At 38.5% G+C, this 17051-nt stretch overlaps 1 protein-coding gene across 2 annotated transcripts; it reads left to right on the forward strand.

Moving 5' to 3' along the window:
• Positions 1-2963: 2963 nt before the first annotated feature.
• On the forward strand, positions 2964-7571 carry LOC129757646 (protein fem-1 homolog B-like). Of its 2 annotated transcripts, XR_008739756.1 has the most exons (4): positions 2964-6424; positions 6598-6700; positions 6788-6929; positions 7013-7571. XR_008739756.1 is itself a non-coding variant. In XM_055754919.1 (3 exons), the coding sequence occupies exons 1-3, from the start codon at positions 6563-6565 to the stop codon at positions 7168-7170; spliced, it is 438 nt and encodes a 145-aa protein (XP_055610894.1). In that variant the 5' UTR covers positions 2967-6562; the 3' UTR covers positions 7171-7571. The 2 variants fall into 2 exon arrangements, 1 of the variants encoding a protein (XP_055610894.1); XM_055754919.1 differs by having other exon boundaries at positions 2967-6700.
• The last annotated feature ends 9480 nt before the right edge of the window (positions 7572-17051 follow it).

Here is a 17051-nt window from a genome sequence, read left to right on the forward strand (position 1 = left end):
AGTAAAATTGCCAAACACAACAATTTAAAAGCGTAATTTCTCGAAACACGCTTCAATGCACTTGTACCGCTTTGGCTCCAAGAGCCTCATATATCCTTTTGGTTTTCAAGGTCTCTATGAGTATACGATACTCGACAATAATCCAGAGTAACGGTAAGAACGGCTCAAAAATACAAAAAATACTTGACTTAAACATTGAAAGCAAATCCTGAACTTTATTTACGGACCCACATTTCGAATGTAAAATCGGACTCCTAATCCGAAAATGAAACTCGAAAAAAGTAGAACCGTTTTTAAGTTATGCTTTTTTGCATATTAACGGTGAATAAATTTGCTATCGAGCATCTGAACTAATGTTTTTCGTATGATAAACATTTTTTATTGGTATTTGAGAATTTATGATCGAAAAGACCATATAATAGATTTCACGTTGTAAATTTTCAAAATCGGTTGAAAGTTGTAGAATTTATGGTCTCATTACCAGAGATGTTAAAATCGCGAGTCTACATACTCGCACTTTGCCCTTCTTTGCAGAACGATTTTATTTCGTTAAACTCAATCTGCAATGATCCTATCTAAAGTTCAACTCGGAAAGCATCAGGAAGTAAGCTTCGGGTAAACTCGGCAGGAGTAAACAGCAATCGGGGGAAACATCAGCGAAGCAAACGAACAGTTCTGCTGCGAATTAAAAAAAAATCGTTTTCGTTCGGCAGCCGAACACATCAATCGGACAACGCATGGGGGCGTGGCTTAAATTGATAGATACAAGGGAACGGGAAACGAGCGAGAGAAGGGTGCGAGGAATGTTAACTCGGTCCGTCGGGCAACGATCGCTCGTGAGCATTCGTGTACGGTAAGCTTCGTTCTGTTGTTTCGTTGGTGTGATTTTATTCCTGCGAGGCATGGAAAACATCAATTCGGAACTGTTCTCTTCGTTTTGTGTGCAATCGCGTCATGATTGGAACGAAGATAAAATCAATCTGCACACAACAAGTTAAACTCGGAAAAAATCAGCCGAATGATTCTTTCCGAAGCGAGTCTACACACCGCTGCTCATTACTACAACAGCAGTAATTTTTGCATTTTTAAACAATTTAACAAACCACAGTGTAATGTTGAGTAACTATTAACTAAGGATGAATAAAACATAATAAATCTCACCCGCTCCAAGCCAAAATGGATCATGGTCATGAGCTTACCAGAAGGTCACATGCCAAATTTAAGCAAGATTTGACCATGAAAAGCGGTTGCGCATCACGATTGGACTTGAAACAAAAAAGTATTGCGCTTTAAAGATTGTACTTCGACCGTTCTAACATTATCGTCTATAACACGCATTGCATTCATTGCTTTAGCTAATCGATTTTACGATCTAATTGATGTTATGTAAAGTAACATGGTTGCTCGGCTCCTCCCAAACAACATAGACTCGGGAGAAATCATCACTGTTTTTAGTTCGGCTACCGAGTGTAATCTTTTTTCTCCGTAGATCTGGTAAAAACTAGTTCATTTTTCGTTATTGGTCTAATCTGCGGATTTGAGCGGTTTGCAATCTGGCAACGCTGCTGACCATGCTCCACTCGTTATCCGAGTTTACACGAGCTTTAACCGACTCGGACTGGAAGTGTGAGAGCTCTCGCATCTGAGTGCGAGAAAGAGAAAACTAGCCAAGAGCGCCCTAGTGTTTCAGTCATACACCTCAGTGTAAAGCGGGCCACAGACTACACAACATTTGTACAAATGCGATGAAATTCGAGGAAATTTTGTCGCTTTAAACACGATTTGCATGGTGTATGGTACTGCTTGAATGAGCGCCCAAACGGTTGGAGTAAAATCGGTCGGGATCGAAATATTTTGTACAAACCATCCTCCCAGCCGGGGTGGAGATTTTTTTTTTGCCGTTGCTGTTTTCGCCAGCAATCGTTTGTGTTCGCGTGAAAAATGTTTGTATGGTGTGTGGGCGGGTTGTACTCCATTTACCCGAAAACCATTGCCCAGAATGAAAAATCCCCAGAATACCAATCGCCAGAAAGAACCATTCCCCAGATTTTTTTTCCCCAGACGAACCATTCCCCAGAAATATTTTCGCCAGAATGTACCATTTCCCAGAAATTTTTTCACCAGAATGAACCATGTACCAGAAATTTTTTCGCAAGAAGGACCATTTCCCAGAATATTGAAAACATTTATCCTTACTAGAAATTATTTTAAAAAAAAGGAATTGTTACCAAAAAAAATGGGGTTGAATAACTTTATTCTTTTGCGGCAAGGCCGCAACCAACGAGGATGAAGGGGCTGAGGCGGCACAAAGCCGCCGAAGCTCCCAAATCCGAGGAGGCCGCCGACCCGCCGTCGGAAGCGGCGGCCCTAAGACATTGGTCTAGGTCTGCCGGGGCTTCCTAGGTCTGCGTGAAAGCTAGGGGTGATCCCTTAGCCCCGTCCGCCACGCGACAGCGTGAAGGACAAAACGTCTTTCAAGTTCGAACGCGCAGCGTGAGGAGTCGGATACCAAAACGGTTTTTAAAGGACCATGGTAAGCATTGAATCAATTAAAGTACCCAAACTATAAACAAAGTACAATATTGGTTCTAAAATAAATTTAGTTGGAAAATTTCAAAGTCGTAGTTTCATTTAAAAAATCATTTTGAGAAAATTAATTTCGAATCATATGAAATATCCAAGAATTCATTAGAAAAAAAAAAACAAATAAAAATACTAGGGGAAAAAATCTGGGATTTGTGCCATTCTGGTAAATGTTCCATTCTGGGGAAAAAAATTCTGGGAAATGGTCCATTCTGGGGATTAAATTTCTGGTAAATGGTGCATTCTGGGGAATTTTTTTCTGGGAAATGGTTCATTCTGGGGTTTGATTTCGGGTATTTGTCATTCTGGGAAAAATTCATTCTGGGCAATGGTTTTCGGGTAAATGGGATACAATCGTGTGGGCGAGCATAGATCAAACAATCGTCGTGGAATCATCGAATTTGTACAGGCCATTTGTGTAGTCTATGGCCCGCTTGAAAGGAGAAAAAAAAATTTTGAATTCCACAACACAACGTACAAAAAATAACAACAAGTTCTTACCCAGTGTCAGCGTTGTCACATTCAAATCGTAACTCTCATTGGAAAAAAAATCAACGACATAAAATCAGCACCGAAATTTTTTGCACATTTCATTGGATCATCATTGGAAAATATTGGAAAAATCTGTAGTTTTTTTTTTAATTTTGTTTGACTGTTGATAACATTTCTGTTCTCTCAATTTTTCAATAACCGGTAATTTGATTGAAGAATCTATACCAGAAGATAATGGCAGAATCTGTATTTTTTTAAATAAATCTGTTATTGTGGCAACCATGCCCGCTACTGTTTTGAACTTTTGGTTGGTGTTCGGAGCAGAGGACATTCAAAAACAAATTCTCAAAAATCAGGACAGTTCGAGAGATTTTGAAAATTCAGGACAGTCTCTCGAAACTCAGGACAAATTCTGAAAAATCAGGAAATCTCTGGTTCGGAGATCAACATTTTTTCTCGTAAATGTTCCAATAAAAAACTGTGTTAGCTCTCAGATTTCCCTTAAACACAATGCGCAATACGGGAGAAGGGAATTCTTTTCATCAGCGGTTGAACAGCCCACAGTGCGATTTATCTCTCTCCACACAAGGAACATTTAAAGAAGGTAGTGCCAAGGCAGCCCTGCTCTGGTATTGGTACAGGCTGAGACGTCACAATCACGCAAAATTTGTTAATTTACTAGGAAATTTATCTTTTTTGTTGATAATTCGAAGAATCTGCTGGAAAATTTCCACTTTGATAACATGTTATTGTAGAAGGATTCTTGCTCTCCAACATCGGTACAAAAAGGTTGCATTTTTTAATAATTTTTCTATAAAATATACCATCGAAGTTAAAAAAAAATGATGCATTTTCCCCATTGAAATTTGCAAAACTTTAAAATTATTTCAAAGTCTTACATGAAAATGTTCAAGTCAGTGCAGTTTAAGCTCCTCATTACAATAAAGTGATAAAAACGCAATTTTTTATACAAAACAATAATCTTTTATTGGCATTTTAGTAAACTGATTTAACAATCGTTTAATAATGTTAATTGTTCTACATAAGAATTGTATATGGTAAACCGGTTGAATTAAAATCATGACAATCAATTGAACACTCAATATCTACTATCTAGACCTTTTAAAAGCTTATTTTTTCTTCATTTTTGCACGTTTTATCTTAAAGGCGACGTTGCATTCATTAATAAAATAAGAAAAAAGACATAATGCAATCTTCAACGGACCAAAAAACTTCATAACATAGCAAATAGAGGCCTTACAACATAATCGAAATGAAATTGGAATTCATTTTCGTTCTAAAACGTGTTTTTCTTTGGAATTCCTACCATTCTCATATTAATTTTCGGTACAATCGTTTTTGTAACGTCACAAAAAAAATCCAATATGGCTCTCGGCACTACCTTATTTAAATATTCCTTGCTCTCCACACAACTAAGGAGGAGCAGGCGGAAAAAATTGCACTCTCTTTCACTGGACGAGCCGATCTGAGAAGTTTTGCATCCATGAATGTAATAAATAAATGAAAACCAAAAATCACGGAATTCAGCTAGAATCCCGTCAAGAAACAAACAAGATCATCAAACATGGCAGAAACAAAATTTCGAAAAGTGAGACAATGAATCTCTTATTACTCCTAGACAGCTATTTTGGAACTAAACTATTTTGGAAATCCGAAAAATTGGACCATAATTCTTTTCAGGCTTTCAAATTTGGAAAAATTTCACGAAACTCGTCTAAATTACTTTGGAAATCCGAAATTGGCAAAAAATAAAAATAAAAAAGAACTTATCTTTTGTCAGTGTTTTTCGTGCAATTAATTCGCATAACTTTATTAGGCTGGAACAGTTACATTATTTTTGCAATATTTTACTGAACACTTGTTCCTGAACCTAACCCTGATTTTGATTCCGATCGTGATTCTGATCCTCATCATGATTTTGCTCTTCATCCTGATCCTGATCTAGGTCCGAATCATCATCCAGAATTCGAATCATCCTCAGCCTCCTAACTCTGATCGTGATCCTAATTGAGATCTTTATCGTGATTCTGATTGAGTTCTTGATTCTTACCCTGTACCTTTTTTTTGACACTTATCTTGACCATGTTATTGATCAAAAACCTAATCCGTATCCTGATATCCTAATCCTATCCCTGATGCTGATCCATGCTGACCAAATTCAGATCAGCTTTTCCTATTCTGATCCAGCTATTTATACTTATTTTGATCTTCTTCCTGATCCTAATCCTCAACCTGATTCTGGTTCTCATTTTGATCTTGACTCTGATCCGAATCATGATCCGGATACTAATTCTAATCCTGATCCCGATCGTAAACATGCTCCTGATTTTGATTTCATCCATATTCAGATCCCGAACGTGGACTAGTATATCTGATTGTGATACAGATCCAGATAATTATTCAGATAGTAAACCTGCACCCAAAATAATCTGCACGTTGCTGCTACGTGAAAAACTACATAATTTTTATCCAGTTGATTTTTTAGTGCGTTCAACGTAAGAGGATGAAAGCTACGTAAAATATGTTTAGTATCGAAATGATATTTGGATCCTGTCTACTATTTTTTTCGTTTCTACTTTTGAAAATAAAATGAAAACACATTGGATTTCATCACAAATAAAATTTATTTTAAGATCATTCATCACACTGGCACTACACTTAATTCACGATTTAATAAAAACACAATTCCGGAACTTCTTTCCAGTGAGTTGGTTTGTAGAATCCTGTAAGAAATGGAAAATATTTAATAATCAAAAATAGAATCATGAAAATGGTAAATAATTTACCTTGTTAGGATCATACGTTCATCCGGGCCGGTGTGGTGCTTAGGCTTCTTTTCACGGCCCTTCCTTGTTTTCTCCACAGGTTTCTAAAAGCTTTCTCCGAAGCTGGAAATATCACAAAGAACAGCTTAAATTGAATTAAATTTCAACAGGAAGACAATTCACACTTACCACCTTGCTTCTGAGGCTCGGATTTTTATTTGGGGCCCGCAGGATGGCCCGTGTGGTGTACTGTTTGTCTTCCGACGCTGAATGCTCTTGAGCTACCGTATCCAACCAAAATCAAGTTAGCTAACTGACAAAAATTCCCTTTTCCAATAGGACTTACTACCACACGCTTGAGAAAATTCCAAAAAAAGGATTCAAACCCATCCATCTAGAATTTACGTGAAATTCATGTGACGTTTATATGGAAAACCAGTAGTTGCTACAAAGAACACGTAGAATCGATGTTATGCCACAAAAGCTTAGTTTACGTGAAAAATCCCGTATAAATAATTTCTAAATTATTTTGGATGTGATTCAGGAAACTCAAAGATAGATAGGTACTAATAAAATTTGGTACAGTGGTTGCCAACCAATGTGGTGGAAAGAGAGGGCGCCACCTTAGTAAAAGTGTACCTCATTGGTTGCCAACGTTGCCAATATTTTGACCATGACGTAAAATTTCTTATTCGACAATAATGTCATTTCTAACTGATGTTATTTCGTCCCTCAGATTTCCCTGCGTTGACACCGTCAAACTGCTACTACGATGTGGCGCTTCCGTTACAGTCCTAGATGCCGATAGGAACACCCCGCTGCACACGCTTTGTTCCACGGTAAGATGCCGTTGCCGAAAAAAAAACCGGAAACGATGTGTTTTTGATGTTCTCCACGTGCTTTCTTCCTTCCCGTTTTTTTTTCAGCTACAAACTGCCGCCATCCGAATGACCGACAATGACGTCAATTCTATCGTCAAGGACCTGACGGAGATCTTTATCGATGCCGGAATCCACCTGGACGCGGTCAACGCCGATGGCCTGAAGGCGTCGCAGGTTTGCGTTCAAAGTGAGTTTTGATGGGATGTTTTTTTTGTTGTGTAATTTGAAAAATCAATTTTGATGTTTGGCTCTTCTACTTTATTTTAACAGACCTCGTAGGAACGTTTATCCGTGGCTATGAAACGAAGGCAATCAATCTGAAGTGTCTGGCTGCCCGGTGTATAGCGTTGCATCGTGTGCCTTACAAGGACGAACTGCCGCGCCATTTGGAGAAGTTCGTGCAGCTGCATTGTGCGGAAAAATTTTGAAACAAGCTGCCCGTGGTGTTGTTTTGTGGGCCAAATACTCAAACCTCAGTCTTCCAAACTGCATTGGAAATCAGAGACCGCGTTGTCCTGCTGCTGATGTTGCCCTTGGACGATCCGTCGACGACAAAGGAATACTCGAGTGGACACATTTATTTTGTACACTTTTCTCTGCAGGAGAAAACTACTAATGATATATACAATTCTAAAAGCGTAACTAAACCCAATGTGATGTTTACTAATAATAAAGCGAAACGAGATTCATATCTACCCACAAGAAAGAAAGTTAGAAATGCTTCGAGAGGGTGTTATTGCATTGTTTCGATGTGCTCAAAGCATATTGTAAAGAAAAAATGAAAATCTTTTGGAAAAATTATTAAAACAAAGCTAATACAATATATCCTACGCAAATTATCCATTTTTTTTTAAATATTTGAGAAACCCATATCATCCAATGTTATTTACTTCTATTGTGACATTTCAATTTTTTACCAGACTGTACATTAGAAGTAAACAAAGAATTAAGAGTCGAAATCAGAATCTTATCTAAACATCAATTCTGAAAAGAAGGAAAACCTTCCCGCGAAATATTGCTTTTCCATTAACGGATAGCCTGTGTGTCTCCTCGAACAACTGACCCAGTTGCGTTTTTCCCCTCCCAAAATGTCGTTTGCCGTCATATCACCACTCTCTCCTCCTTCCTTTATCGAGCTTAAACAACGGAACCGGACTGCTCCTAAACTTGGACAATTGGTGGCGGCGAAATGATTACAGACACGAAAACAAAAATCCCGCAGATCGTGGGCACTGATAACGGTAGCCGGCTTTGCGCTCGCTGTTCGTTCTGTGTGTGACAAAAGGGTCAGCAACAACACATGTCTAAATATAGTAAAACTGTGTTTATCGAACGGTTTTCTTTTCTCTCGCTGCCCAACTGAGGGAAATATAGTGAAAAGGTTGAAATGGTAATCTAGAGTAAAAATCTAGAGAGTAAAGTCCTAAAGGCTAAATATAATTTCTTGAAAAAGCTTTAAAAATTTGGCAAACAAAAATACATTTTGTACCTTATCAACAAAGTTAAAAAAAAAACTTTTTTTATAGGTGTGTTTTCTGTCCAATGCATGTGAGTGGACGGACATTTGAATTCTCTCTCTGTTGTGTCTAGGAAAATAAAGTCCTTAGAAAGCTCATTCGGAATGCCGCGTTGATGAACTTCCAGGGTGGTAGAGTTGCGCCTTTTTCCATTGTAAATCTTTTCCACTGCAAAAAACTCAAAATTTTTTATGTATTCTTTTATTCGTTGCTATATTCTTTTTAGCCTTCTGAAGCGCATTCCACACGCACTGATCAGAAATAAATAACAAAATACAGCTATACCGTCTTTATTCATGTGTATAGTCTTTTAACTCATAGCACGTGACTGTTTAAGGTTTTCAAACCGTACACATGTTGACTTTTTCTGTATTTTTGGAGAAAACAAAGCTTCTGAAACCGGTATTTCACAGACAAAACCTATTAGTTAAAATGTATCAGCAAGGGAATATTGATTTTAAAGAATAATACTTAAGGTAAGTTTTCGGATCACTAAAGGATTAACACCACGATTAGATTGTCTCCGGTTAGACGGCTAAAATACGAATGGCTTTATTCCATTTCGTCTTTTCAGATCTTTCGTGCTTCGAACATTGTTTACACGAAAGCTTCAACTTCGAAGATTCATTTATACATTGCAGAACGCAAGTATCAATATATGACAATCCTCCATTTTTTAGAACAGTTGGTAATATTCTTTTTAAATAATCAATAGAAAACTTAATAACATTTCTTTGGATATTCTATATCATGCTTCGAATTCAGCACTGGCAATAGGTGCGACTTGCTGAGTTATTCCTTGAGAATATCTGCCCGGCTTCTCTTAGACCGCGTCATGACTGGACTACGTAATACTACGGAGCGGATCTTTGGAGGTGGTGCCAACGGTTCCTGACTATCTGGAAACCCCAGGAATTCGTCCTCAGAGGAACTTCGTCGCCGTTTGCCTTGCCGTTCATTTTCTCGTGGAATCCCGGATCGTACCATCACATTCCAACGTCTTCGAGGTTCGTGTACCATTTTCAGTTGATGACGATGTGCTGTGAAAACGTTTGCTCCAATCGAAATCTGGAAGATATTAGAAGAATATCTTTTTACAAAAGTTGCACTCAACCACTTGGGAATGTCATTTCGATTAGGATTTTTGTATAAAAGCTTATCCCCTGCCACAAGCTTGTCAAACTCATCAGGAGGTACGCATAAATCTTGATCTGTCGGTTTATCTTTAGCAGGAGATTTTTTTAAATTTTTGTTGTACGTTTTGTTTGGATTAAGAAGATCTATGAGCATTTTTGGTTTATAATTTAAAACTTTTTCTGCTGGGAACTCACCATCCCCATTAAGACAGCTGTTCCTATAATTGATAAGAAATAAAGAAATTTTTCCGTCTAAATCAATGGCTTTTAAATCTTTATCAATAAGAAATTTCTTGAGTACATCCTTCACAACCCTCACCATTCTTTCCGCCTGCCCATTACTAGCTGGGTTGTAGGGAGGACTTTTTAATACTTTAATGCCATGTTTTTCCAGAAATCCTACAAACTCCCTTGAGTTGAAAGGAGGCCCGCCATCAGTGACTACCACATCTGGCAACCCAAAACGCGCAAAAACTGAGCTAAATTTTTTATTCACATGTAGCGCCGTTGTTCCATGCTTCATCCATTCAATTTCAAGCCATTTAGAGTAACTATCCACTATCAATAAGAATGTTTTCTTCTCAAAATAGAAAAAATCTGCATGAAGCCTACTAAAAGGACGTGAAGTTGGAATCCAAGTAAAAGTTTCACGAGATTTAACATACGTTGTCATAGATGAACAAATATCACAGGACTTAACAAAATCTTCGATATCAGGATTCATTCCCGGCCAATAAACTGATCGTCTAGCCAATGATTTCATTTTGATAATACCGCCATGATTAGCATGCAGTAATTTAAGTATAGCCAGTTTTAAGGTATTTGGAACCACTACCCTGTTTTCTAAAAGCAAAACCTCGTCTACAACTTCAAGTTTTTCCTTTTGTGCAAAAAAATTCTTAAATCTCATAGGTATTGTTTTTGGCCACCCTGTAGCAACAAATTTAATTATTTCTGTAAGATCTTTGTCTGAATTAGTTTCTTTTGAAATTAACGCAAAGTCTAATGGGAATTCATTTGTGAAATTTAAACTGTTTATGTGTCCTTGATCCAAGCTGCTAGGGACCTTCTGTTCCAACGGAAAGCGGCTGCAAAAATCTGCGTTCCCCATCTTTGAAGCTGGACGATACTCAATTTCGAAATTATATATGGAAAGTTCCATAATATAACGCTGTAATCTTGTGACGTAAATTGAATTCTTCCCTTCGCTTCCAAAAATTCCTATTAATGGCTTATGATCGGTAAAAACTTTAAATTTTTGACCGAAAAGAAACTTGTGGAACTTTTTAATTACACAAACAAGAGCCAATGCCTCTAGATGTAGAATAGGGTACTTTTTCTGCGCAGCATTTAATGAAAAAGACGTGAAGCAAATAGGTTTCTCTACTCCATTTATACTGTGAGCCAAAACTCCTCCTAAGCCATAGGAAGATGCGTCAGTTACAACCACTAACGGTTTTTTAGGATCATAGAATTCAAGAATATTTGCTTGCAGTAAACTGTCTTTGCTTTGATTAAAGGCCACATCACAATCAGTTGTCCAGACGAAACGTTCGTTTTTCTTGAGCAAATCATACAGTTTTCTTAATTTGGATGATAAATTTGGTACAAACTTGTTATAAAAATTAATAAGTCCTAAGTAAGCTTTTAACTCTGTTACATTTTGTGGAGCTTTAGCGTTTTTGATTGTAGATAATTTCTCAGGTGAAGGAAGTAAACCTTCACTAGTAATGACGTGTCCCAAATATTGAAGAGAATTTACAAAAAACTTACATTTTTTATAGTTAATACAAATATTTGCTTTCATAAGTCTTTCGAGCACAAGCTCTAGATTATTCAAACAATCGTTAAAATTTTTTTCCTGCGATTAGCAAATCGTCTAAATAGCAACATACGTTGTCTAAACCTTTCAGTATTTGATCCATTACGCATTGAAAATCACTAGCACTAGAAGACAATCCTTGAGGCAGTCTATTGTACGTAAAAAGCCCGATTTCCGTATTAATAACAACATATTTCTTAGAACGTTCAGTAAGTTTAAGTTGTGTGTATGCACCAGTCAAATCTAAGGAGCAAAACACCTTGCAACCTGCTAAAGAAGCAAAAATATCTTGCGCCAGTGGCAAAGGATAAGTGTTAGGTATAACAATTTTGTTTAAAGAAACCTTGCAGTCAATTACCATACGTATTTCATCATTTTTCTTGAGTATAGCAATGACCGGTGACGCCCACTCGCTAGATTTAATCGGTGTTATTATTCCTTGCTGTTCTAAGCCTTGTAGATGAACCAAAAACTTCTCTTTCAATTTGTACGGTACCTGATAGGCTTTTTTGAAGATTGGTTGGTCTATTTTGAAGGTTAAATCCACCTCGAATCCTGAAATTGGTTCTGATAAATCCTTGTTGAAAACCTTATAATATTTTTCTTTTATTTTACCTAAAGTATCCACTGTTTGGTGCGAATCCAAGTTGTTGATATTCAAATGCTTCATAAAATTGTTCTTCCATTCAGGATAAAATGTTTCCATCCAGTCCCTTCCCAAAAGAGGAACAAAATTCTTCTTGCTTTTCAAAATAACCAACTCTTTCCTTTTTATCAGATTATTGAGACTAACCAATACTTTGATTTGACCTACAATCTCAAGTTTGGCTCCATCCACAACAATCAATTTTTTGTTACATTTTTCTACCGCAAGAGAAGGAAACATTGTTTTGTAAAGGGTTTCGCTTATAACCGAAACCGCCGATCCTGTGTCTATTTCCATTGAAAGATTTTGATTACTAATGGACACATCCACATAGCATGCCTCAGACAAACTATTAACATTTGAAATCATCAAACAATCTATTTCGCTTTCCTCGCTAGAATCCTTCAGACGTAATCTATCAAACTTATCAGAAGGAGAGACGGTTTTCCCTTCTTCTTCTTTTTCAATAAAATGAACATTCTTTTTTTCAAACCAGCAATCCCTGCGCAGATGTCCCGATCGACCACATTTATTGCAAACCGCTCTAGAATGATTGAACTGTTTGCGACCATGAAAACGTTGATCGTTACTACCGTTTTTATCGAAACTCCTGCTTCTCGATCTATTTCTATCAACTCTCCCATAATTGTTCTGATTATAATTAGTTCTGCCTTGATAACGCTGATTTTCAAAACGCTCACGACGGCCCAAACGATTTTTAATGGATAAAATATCCGCATTAACTTCGCTGTGTTCACCAATAATCTTGGCGCGTTCCCCAGCTAGTTCGCTGTTGATGATTAAGTTTGCTACCTCATCTAACTCCCGATCGTCATCCATAAGCAATTTATGCTGCAGAATTTTATCTCGAAGACCAATAATCAACCGATCCCTTATTGCTTCATTTTTAAATTCTCGAAAATTGCATTTTTCTGCTAAAAGTTTAACAGCCAAAACGAAATTTTCCGAATTTTCACTAACACCTTGAAATCTGTTGTAAAATTTGTATCTATGCATTAAGGCTGGTTGCGTTTTGTCAAAACGAGCTTTTAATTTGGTGATAATATCCCTATATTGCAGGTTACTAACTTCCTCATTGGGGAAAAGTAGTTTGATTTCATCATAAACGAAATCGCCACTGAGTGAAATAAACCACGATTTCCTGGACGCTTCCGTTACATTATTTAGCTCGCATAATATTTCAAACCTTTCCACGTAATTCTGGAACGACCTGCCCACATGATAGTGGTCAATCGTTCCGATCATACTGGGAGCCGCCATTTAGCTAAATATACTTTGCAATAAAATACTATGCCGTATAGACCCAAAAGAAGAGAAAAAAAAAACCAACTTTTAATTTTTATACTCACTCAAAAGATGGAATTACTACCTGCAGTACGACCTGTGGGAAAGCCACACTAATGTACCGACCTCAAGCGACACACGTTAGGTAGAATAACCGTTAGCACTGACTATGCAACGTTAATTCTCCCCGTCGTCGATGCCTCACTAATGCTGCTCACAACTCACAGTCCGAATTTGATACGAGAGCTGCTGCTGTTGAGTGTAGGTAGCCTAGCGTATGCAGATTCACTTTGCTACGGCGATCCACTATCGCACGATGTAACTCACTCTCTTCGCTGAGATGTTTCTATGCTGTTTTTTTAAGCCTCACGTATGTAGATTCGCTTCGCCACGACGATCTACTATCGCTCGCTGTATGGGTAACTCACGCTCTCCCGGTATCTTTAACTGTCTCGGACCAAGCCTCAGTAGAAATGGAATCTGTGGATGAAATTTCAAAATGGCGTTAGAAACACATTTATCTATTATATTAATAATTTCACAATGCCAATATGCAGTTATATAAAACACTTATTTTCAGTACTTTTTAATAAATTTTTTGATTTTTGCTTTTTTTTTTTTTTTAAATATATTTTCGACCTTGTCAACAGGTAATCTAGCACTTAGCTTCAATTTACCCTCCTTCCTTAGTAATTGCAAATTCCTCTGAGCGTAGGTATCTCTCAAGCAATTCTAATTAAATTTGTTTTTGTTTTACTTACGACCCACACTAGAAAACGCTTGTTTTCCGTTTGAATCACCAAATTGTCCTCGTCGCCACTAAAATGTATCAGCAAGGGAATATTGATTTTAAAGAATAATACTTAAGGTAAGTTTTCGGATCACTAAAGGATTAACACCACGATTAGATTGTCTCCGGTTAGACGGCTAAAATACGAATGGCTTTATTCCATTTCGTCTTTTCAGATCTTTCGTGCTTCGAACATTGTTTACACGAAAGCTTCAACTTCGAAGATTCATTTATACATTGCAGAACGCAAGTATCAATATATGACATTAGTGTTAGTCGCTATAAGCGTAATACTTACTGCTGGCAACTACTCTCTGGAGCCACCTTTTTCTTGGTATTCAAGGGTTGTACTCCATTTACCCGAAAACCATTGCCCAGAATGAAAAATCCCCAGAATTTCAATCACCAGAAAGAACCATTCCCCAGAATTTTTTTCCCCAGACGAACCATTCCCCAGAAAAATTTTCGCCAGAATGTACCATTTCCCAGAAATTTTTTCACCAGAATGAACCATTTACCAGAAATTTTTTCGCCAGAAGAACCATTTCCCAGAAAATTGAAAACATTTATCGTTACTAGAAATTAATAATAAAAAAAGGAATTGTTACAAAAAAATGGGGTTTCATAACTTAATTCTTTTGCGGCAAAGCCGCAACCAACGAGGATGAAGGGGCTGAGGCGGCACAAAGCCGCCGAAGCTCCCAAATCCGAGGTGGCCGCCGACCCGCCGTCGGAAGCGGCGGCCCCATTACATTGGTCTAGGTCTGCCGGGGCTTCCTAGGTCTGCGTGAAAGCTAGGGGTGATTCCTTAGCCCCGTCCACCACGCGACAGCGTGAAGGACGAAACGTCTTTCAAGTTCGAACGCGCAGCGTGAGGAGTCGGATACCAAAACGGTTTTTTAAAGGACCATGGTAAGCATTGAATCAATTAAAGTACCCAAACCATAAACAAAGCACAATATTGGTTCTAAAATAAATTTAGTTGGAAAATTTCAAATTTGTAGCTTCATTTAAAAAAATCATTTTGAAAAAATGAATTTCGAATCATATGAAATTTACCAGAATTCATTAGAAAAAAAAAATACAAATAAAAATACAAGAGGAAAAAATCTGGGATCTGTGCCATTCTGGGAAATGTTCCATTCTGGGGAAAAAATTCTGGAAAATGGTCCATTCTGGGAAAAAAATTTCTGGTAAATGGTGCATTCTGGGGAATGTTTTTCTGGGAAATGGTTCATTCTGGGGTTTGATTTCGGGTTTTGTCATTCTGGGAAAAATTCATTCTGGGCAATGGTTTTCGGGTAAATGGGATACAATCGTATTCAAGTGATAGATCTTGATTGATTAATGTTATGAGTACCCTTATTAAGCAGATCGCTGAAAAATCAACTTAGAAGATTAATTATTTAACTATACCATCAAAGAAGTAAAAAAAGTCAGATATTACTCTGGTGTTTTCTTCTAAATCCGATATCTGTTTACTTTGAACAAAGAATAAAGAGGGCGGAATATGAAAGTTGAATTTCGGTTTCGAAACGGTTTCGGTTTCGTACTTTTTCTCGTTTCTAACATTTTTGTTCTTTTGTGTCATTTTTGTCAAAAAACTAATTTTTAAATTTTTTATTATTTCCGTCATTTTTTCATTTTTGTTTTGGTTTTTATTGGTCTTTTGGTTGGTTGGCGAACGGTAGACAATGTGCCACTCGAAACCCCATACACCCAACCTTCGGGTAGTGGTCAAATCACCTCTTGCCTTACAACTCCGATTCTCTACATCCCCGTGGTGGTGCTAGCTGGGGTGCGAACAACCTTAGCGGAGATCGGGTACCCAACCCAGGTGGATGCTTGTGGTCGCATGCAGACTGAGATAGGGGGCCCGGGCGCGTCTGATCTCCATGTCAGGGGCGGTGTGCGGAGTGCAACAACGTCCTGGTGGTGTTCGGGAAACAAAACAGCAACATGACGACAGTCCTCGTGCGAGATAGTGGGGTTAGCCTTGCAACCCCACTAGTCTTGATTACAAAAAAACACAAGCAACGAACAACGAACAACAAATTTCGGATGGAAATCGTCAAAGACTCTCGCAAAGAAAAAGGACTAGCGATTGGAAACTTGGAACACGGAACTGCCGATCTCTAAATTTCGTGGTCAGTACCCTCGTTCTCTCCAACAAATTGAAGAGCCGCAAATTCGACATCGCAGCGCTGCAGGAGGTATGCTGGAAGGGCTCCACGGTACGAACGTACCCAGATGGTCGTGCCATCTACCAGAGCTGTGGCAACACACACGAGCTTGGAACAGCCTTTATAGTGATGGGAAAGATGCAAAAGCGCGTGATCGGTAGGTGGCCAATCAACTCACGAATGCGCGGTTGAGAATCAAGGGTCAGTTCTTCAACATCAGCATCATCAACGTGCACAGCCCTCACCTCGGAAGTACCGGTGACAACAAATACGAATTTTACGCGCAGCTGGAACGCGAATACGACCGCTGCCAAAAACGTGATAGCTCTGCCTCCCACACAAGTACACCTGGAGATCACCGTACTAAACTCAATCACAGATCGACCACGTTTTGATAGACAGCCGGTACTTCTCGGACATTATCGACATCAGATCCTGTCGAGGCGCTAACATCGAGTCAGACCATTATCATGTGCTGGTGAAGATGCGTCCAAAACTCTCCGTAGTGAACAACATACGAAACTGACGAGACTTATATCGGTTGAATATCGCATGACTGAAGCAACCTGAGGTCACGGCAGACTGCGCGCAATCGCTCGAAACAGCGCTGCCGGCAGAGGGCGAGCTTGACGAAGTCTCTCTAGAGGATTGTTGAGATACCATCAAGACAGCCATCAACAGTGCTGCGGAGAACGTCATCGGTCATGTGGAACGAACTGGTTCGACTGGGTGTGTAGGAGGGTGATGTACGAAGAGAATGCCGCACGGGTGGCAGTAGTGCAAAGAGGCACCCGTCGAAATGTGGAAAATCATCGACAGTGGAAGAGGCAGCGAGCCTGAATTTTCCAGGAGAAAAAGCGCCGCCTGGAGGAGGGGGAGCTCGAGTAGCTGCATCGTTCTCAAGAAACGC

This window comes from Uranotaenia lowii, chromosome 3 (genome assembly GCF_029784155.1).
Source record: "Uranotaenia lowii strain MFRU-FL chromosome 3, ASM2978415v1, whole genome shotgun sequence".
NCBI lineage: Eukaryota > Metazoa > Arthropoda > Insecta > Diptera > Culicidae > Uranotaenia > Uranotaenia lowii.

Bases quoted from the DNA above. Each gene is read 5' to 3' on its own strand.
- LOC129757646 (XM_055754919.1), top strand. From the start codon at position 6,563: ATGTCATTTCTAACTGATGTTATTTCGTCCCTCAGATTTCCCTGCGTT. The intron at 6,701-6,787 runs GTAAGATGCCGT...TTTTTTTTTCAG, and splicing joins TGCACACGCTTTGTTCCACG to CTACAAACTGCCGCCATCCG. The intron at 6,930-7,012 runs GTGAGTTTTGAT...TTATTTTAACAG, and splicing joins GTCGCAGGTTTGCGTTCAAA to ACCTCGTAGGAACGTTTATC.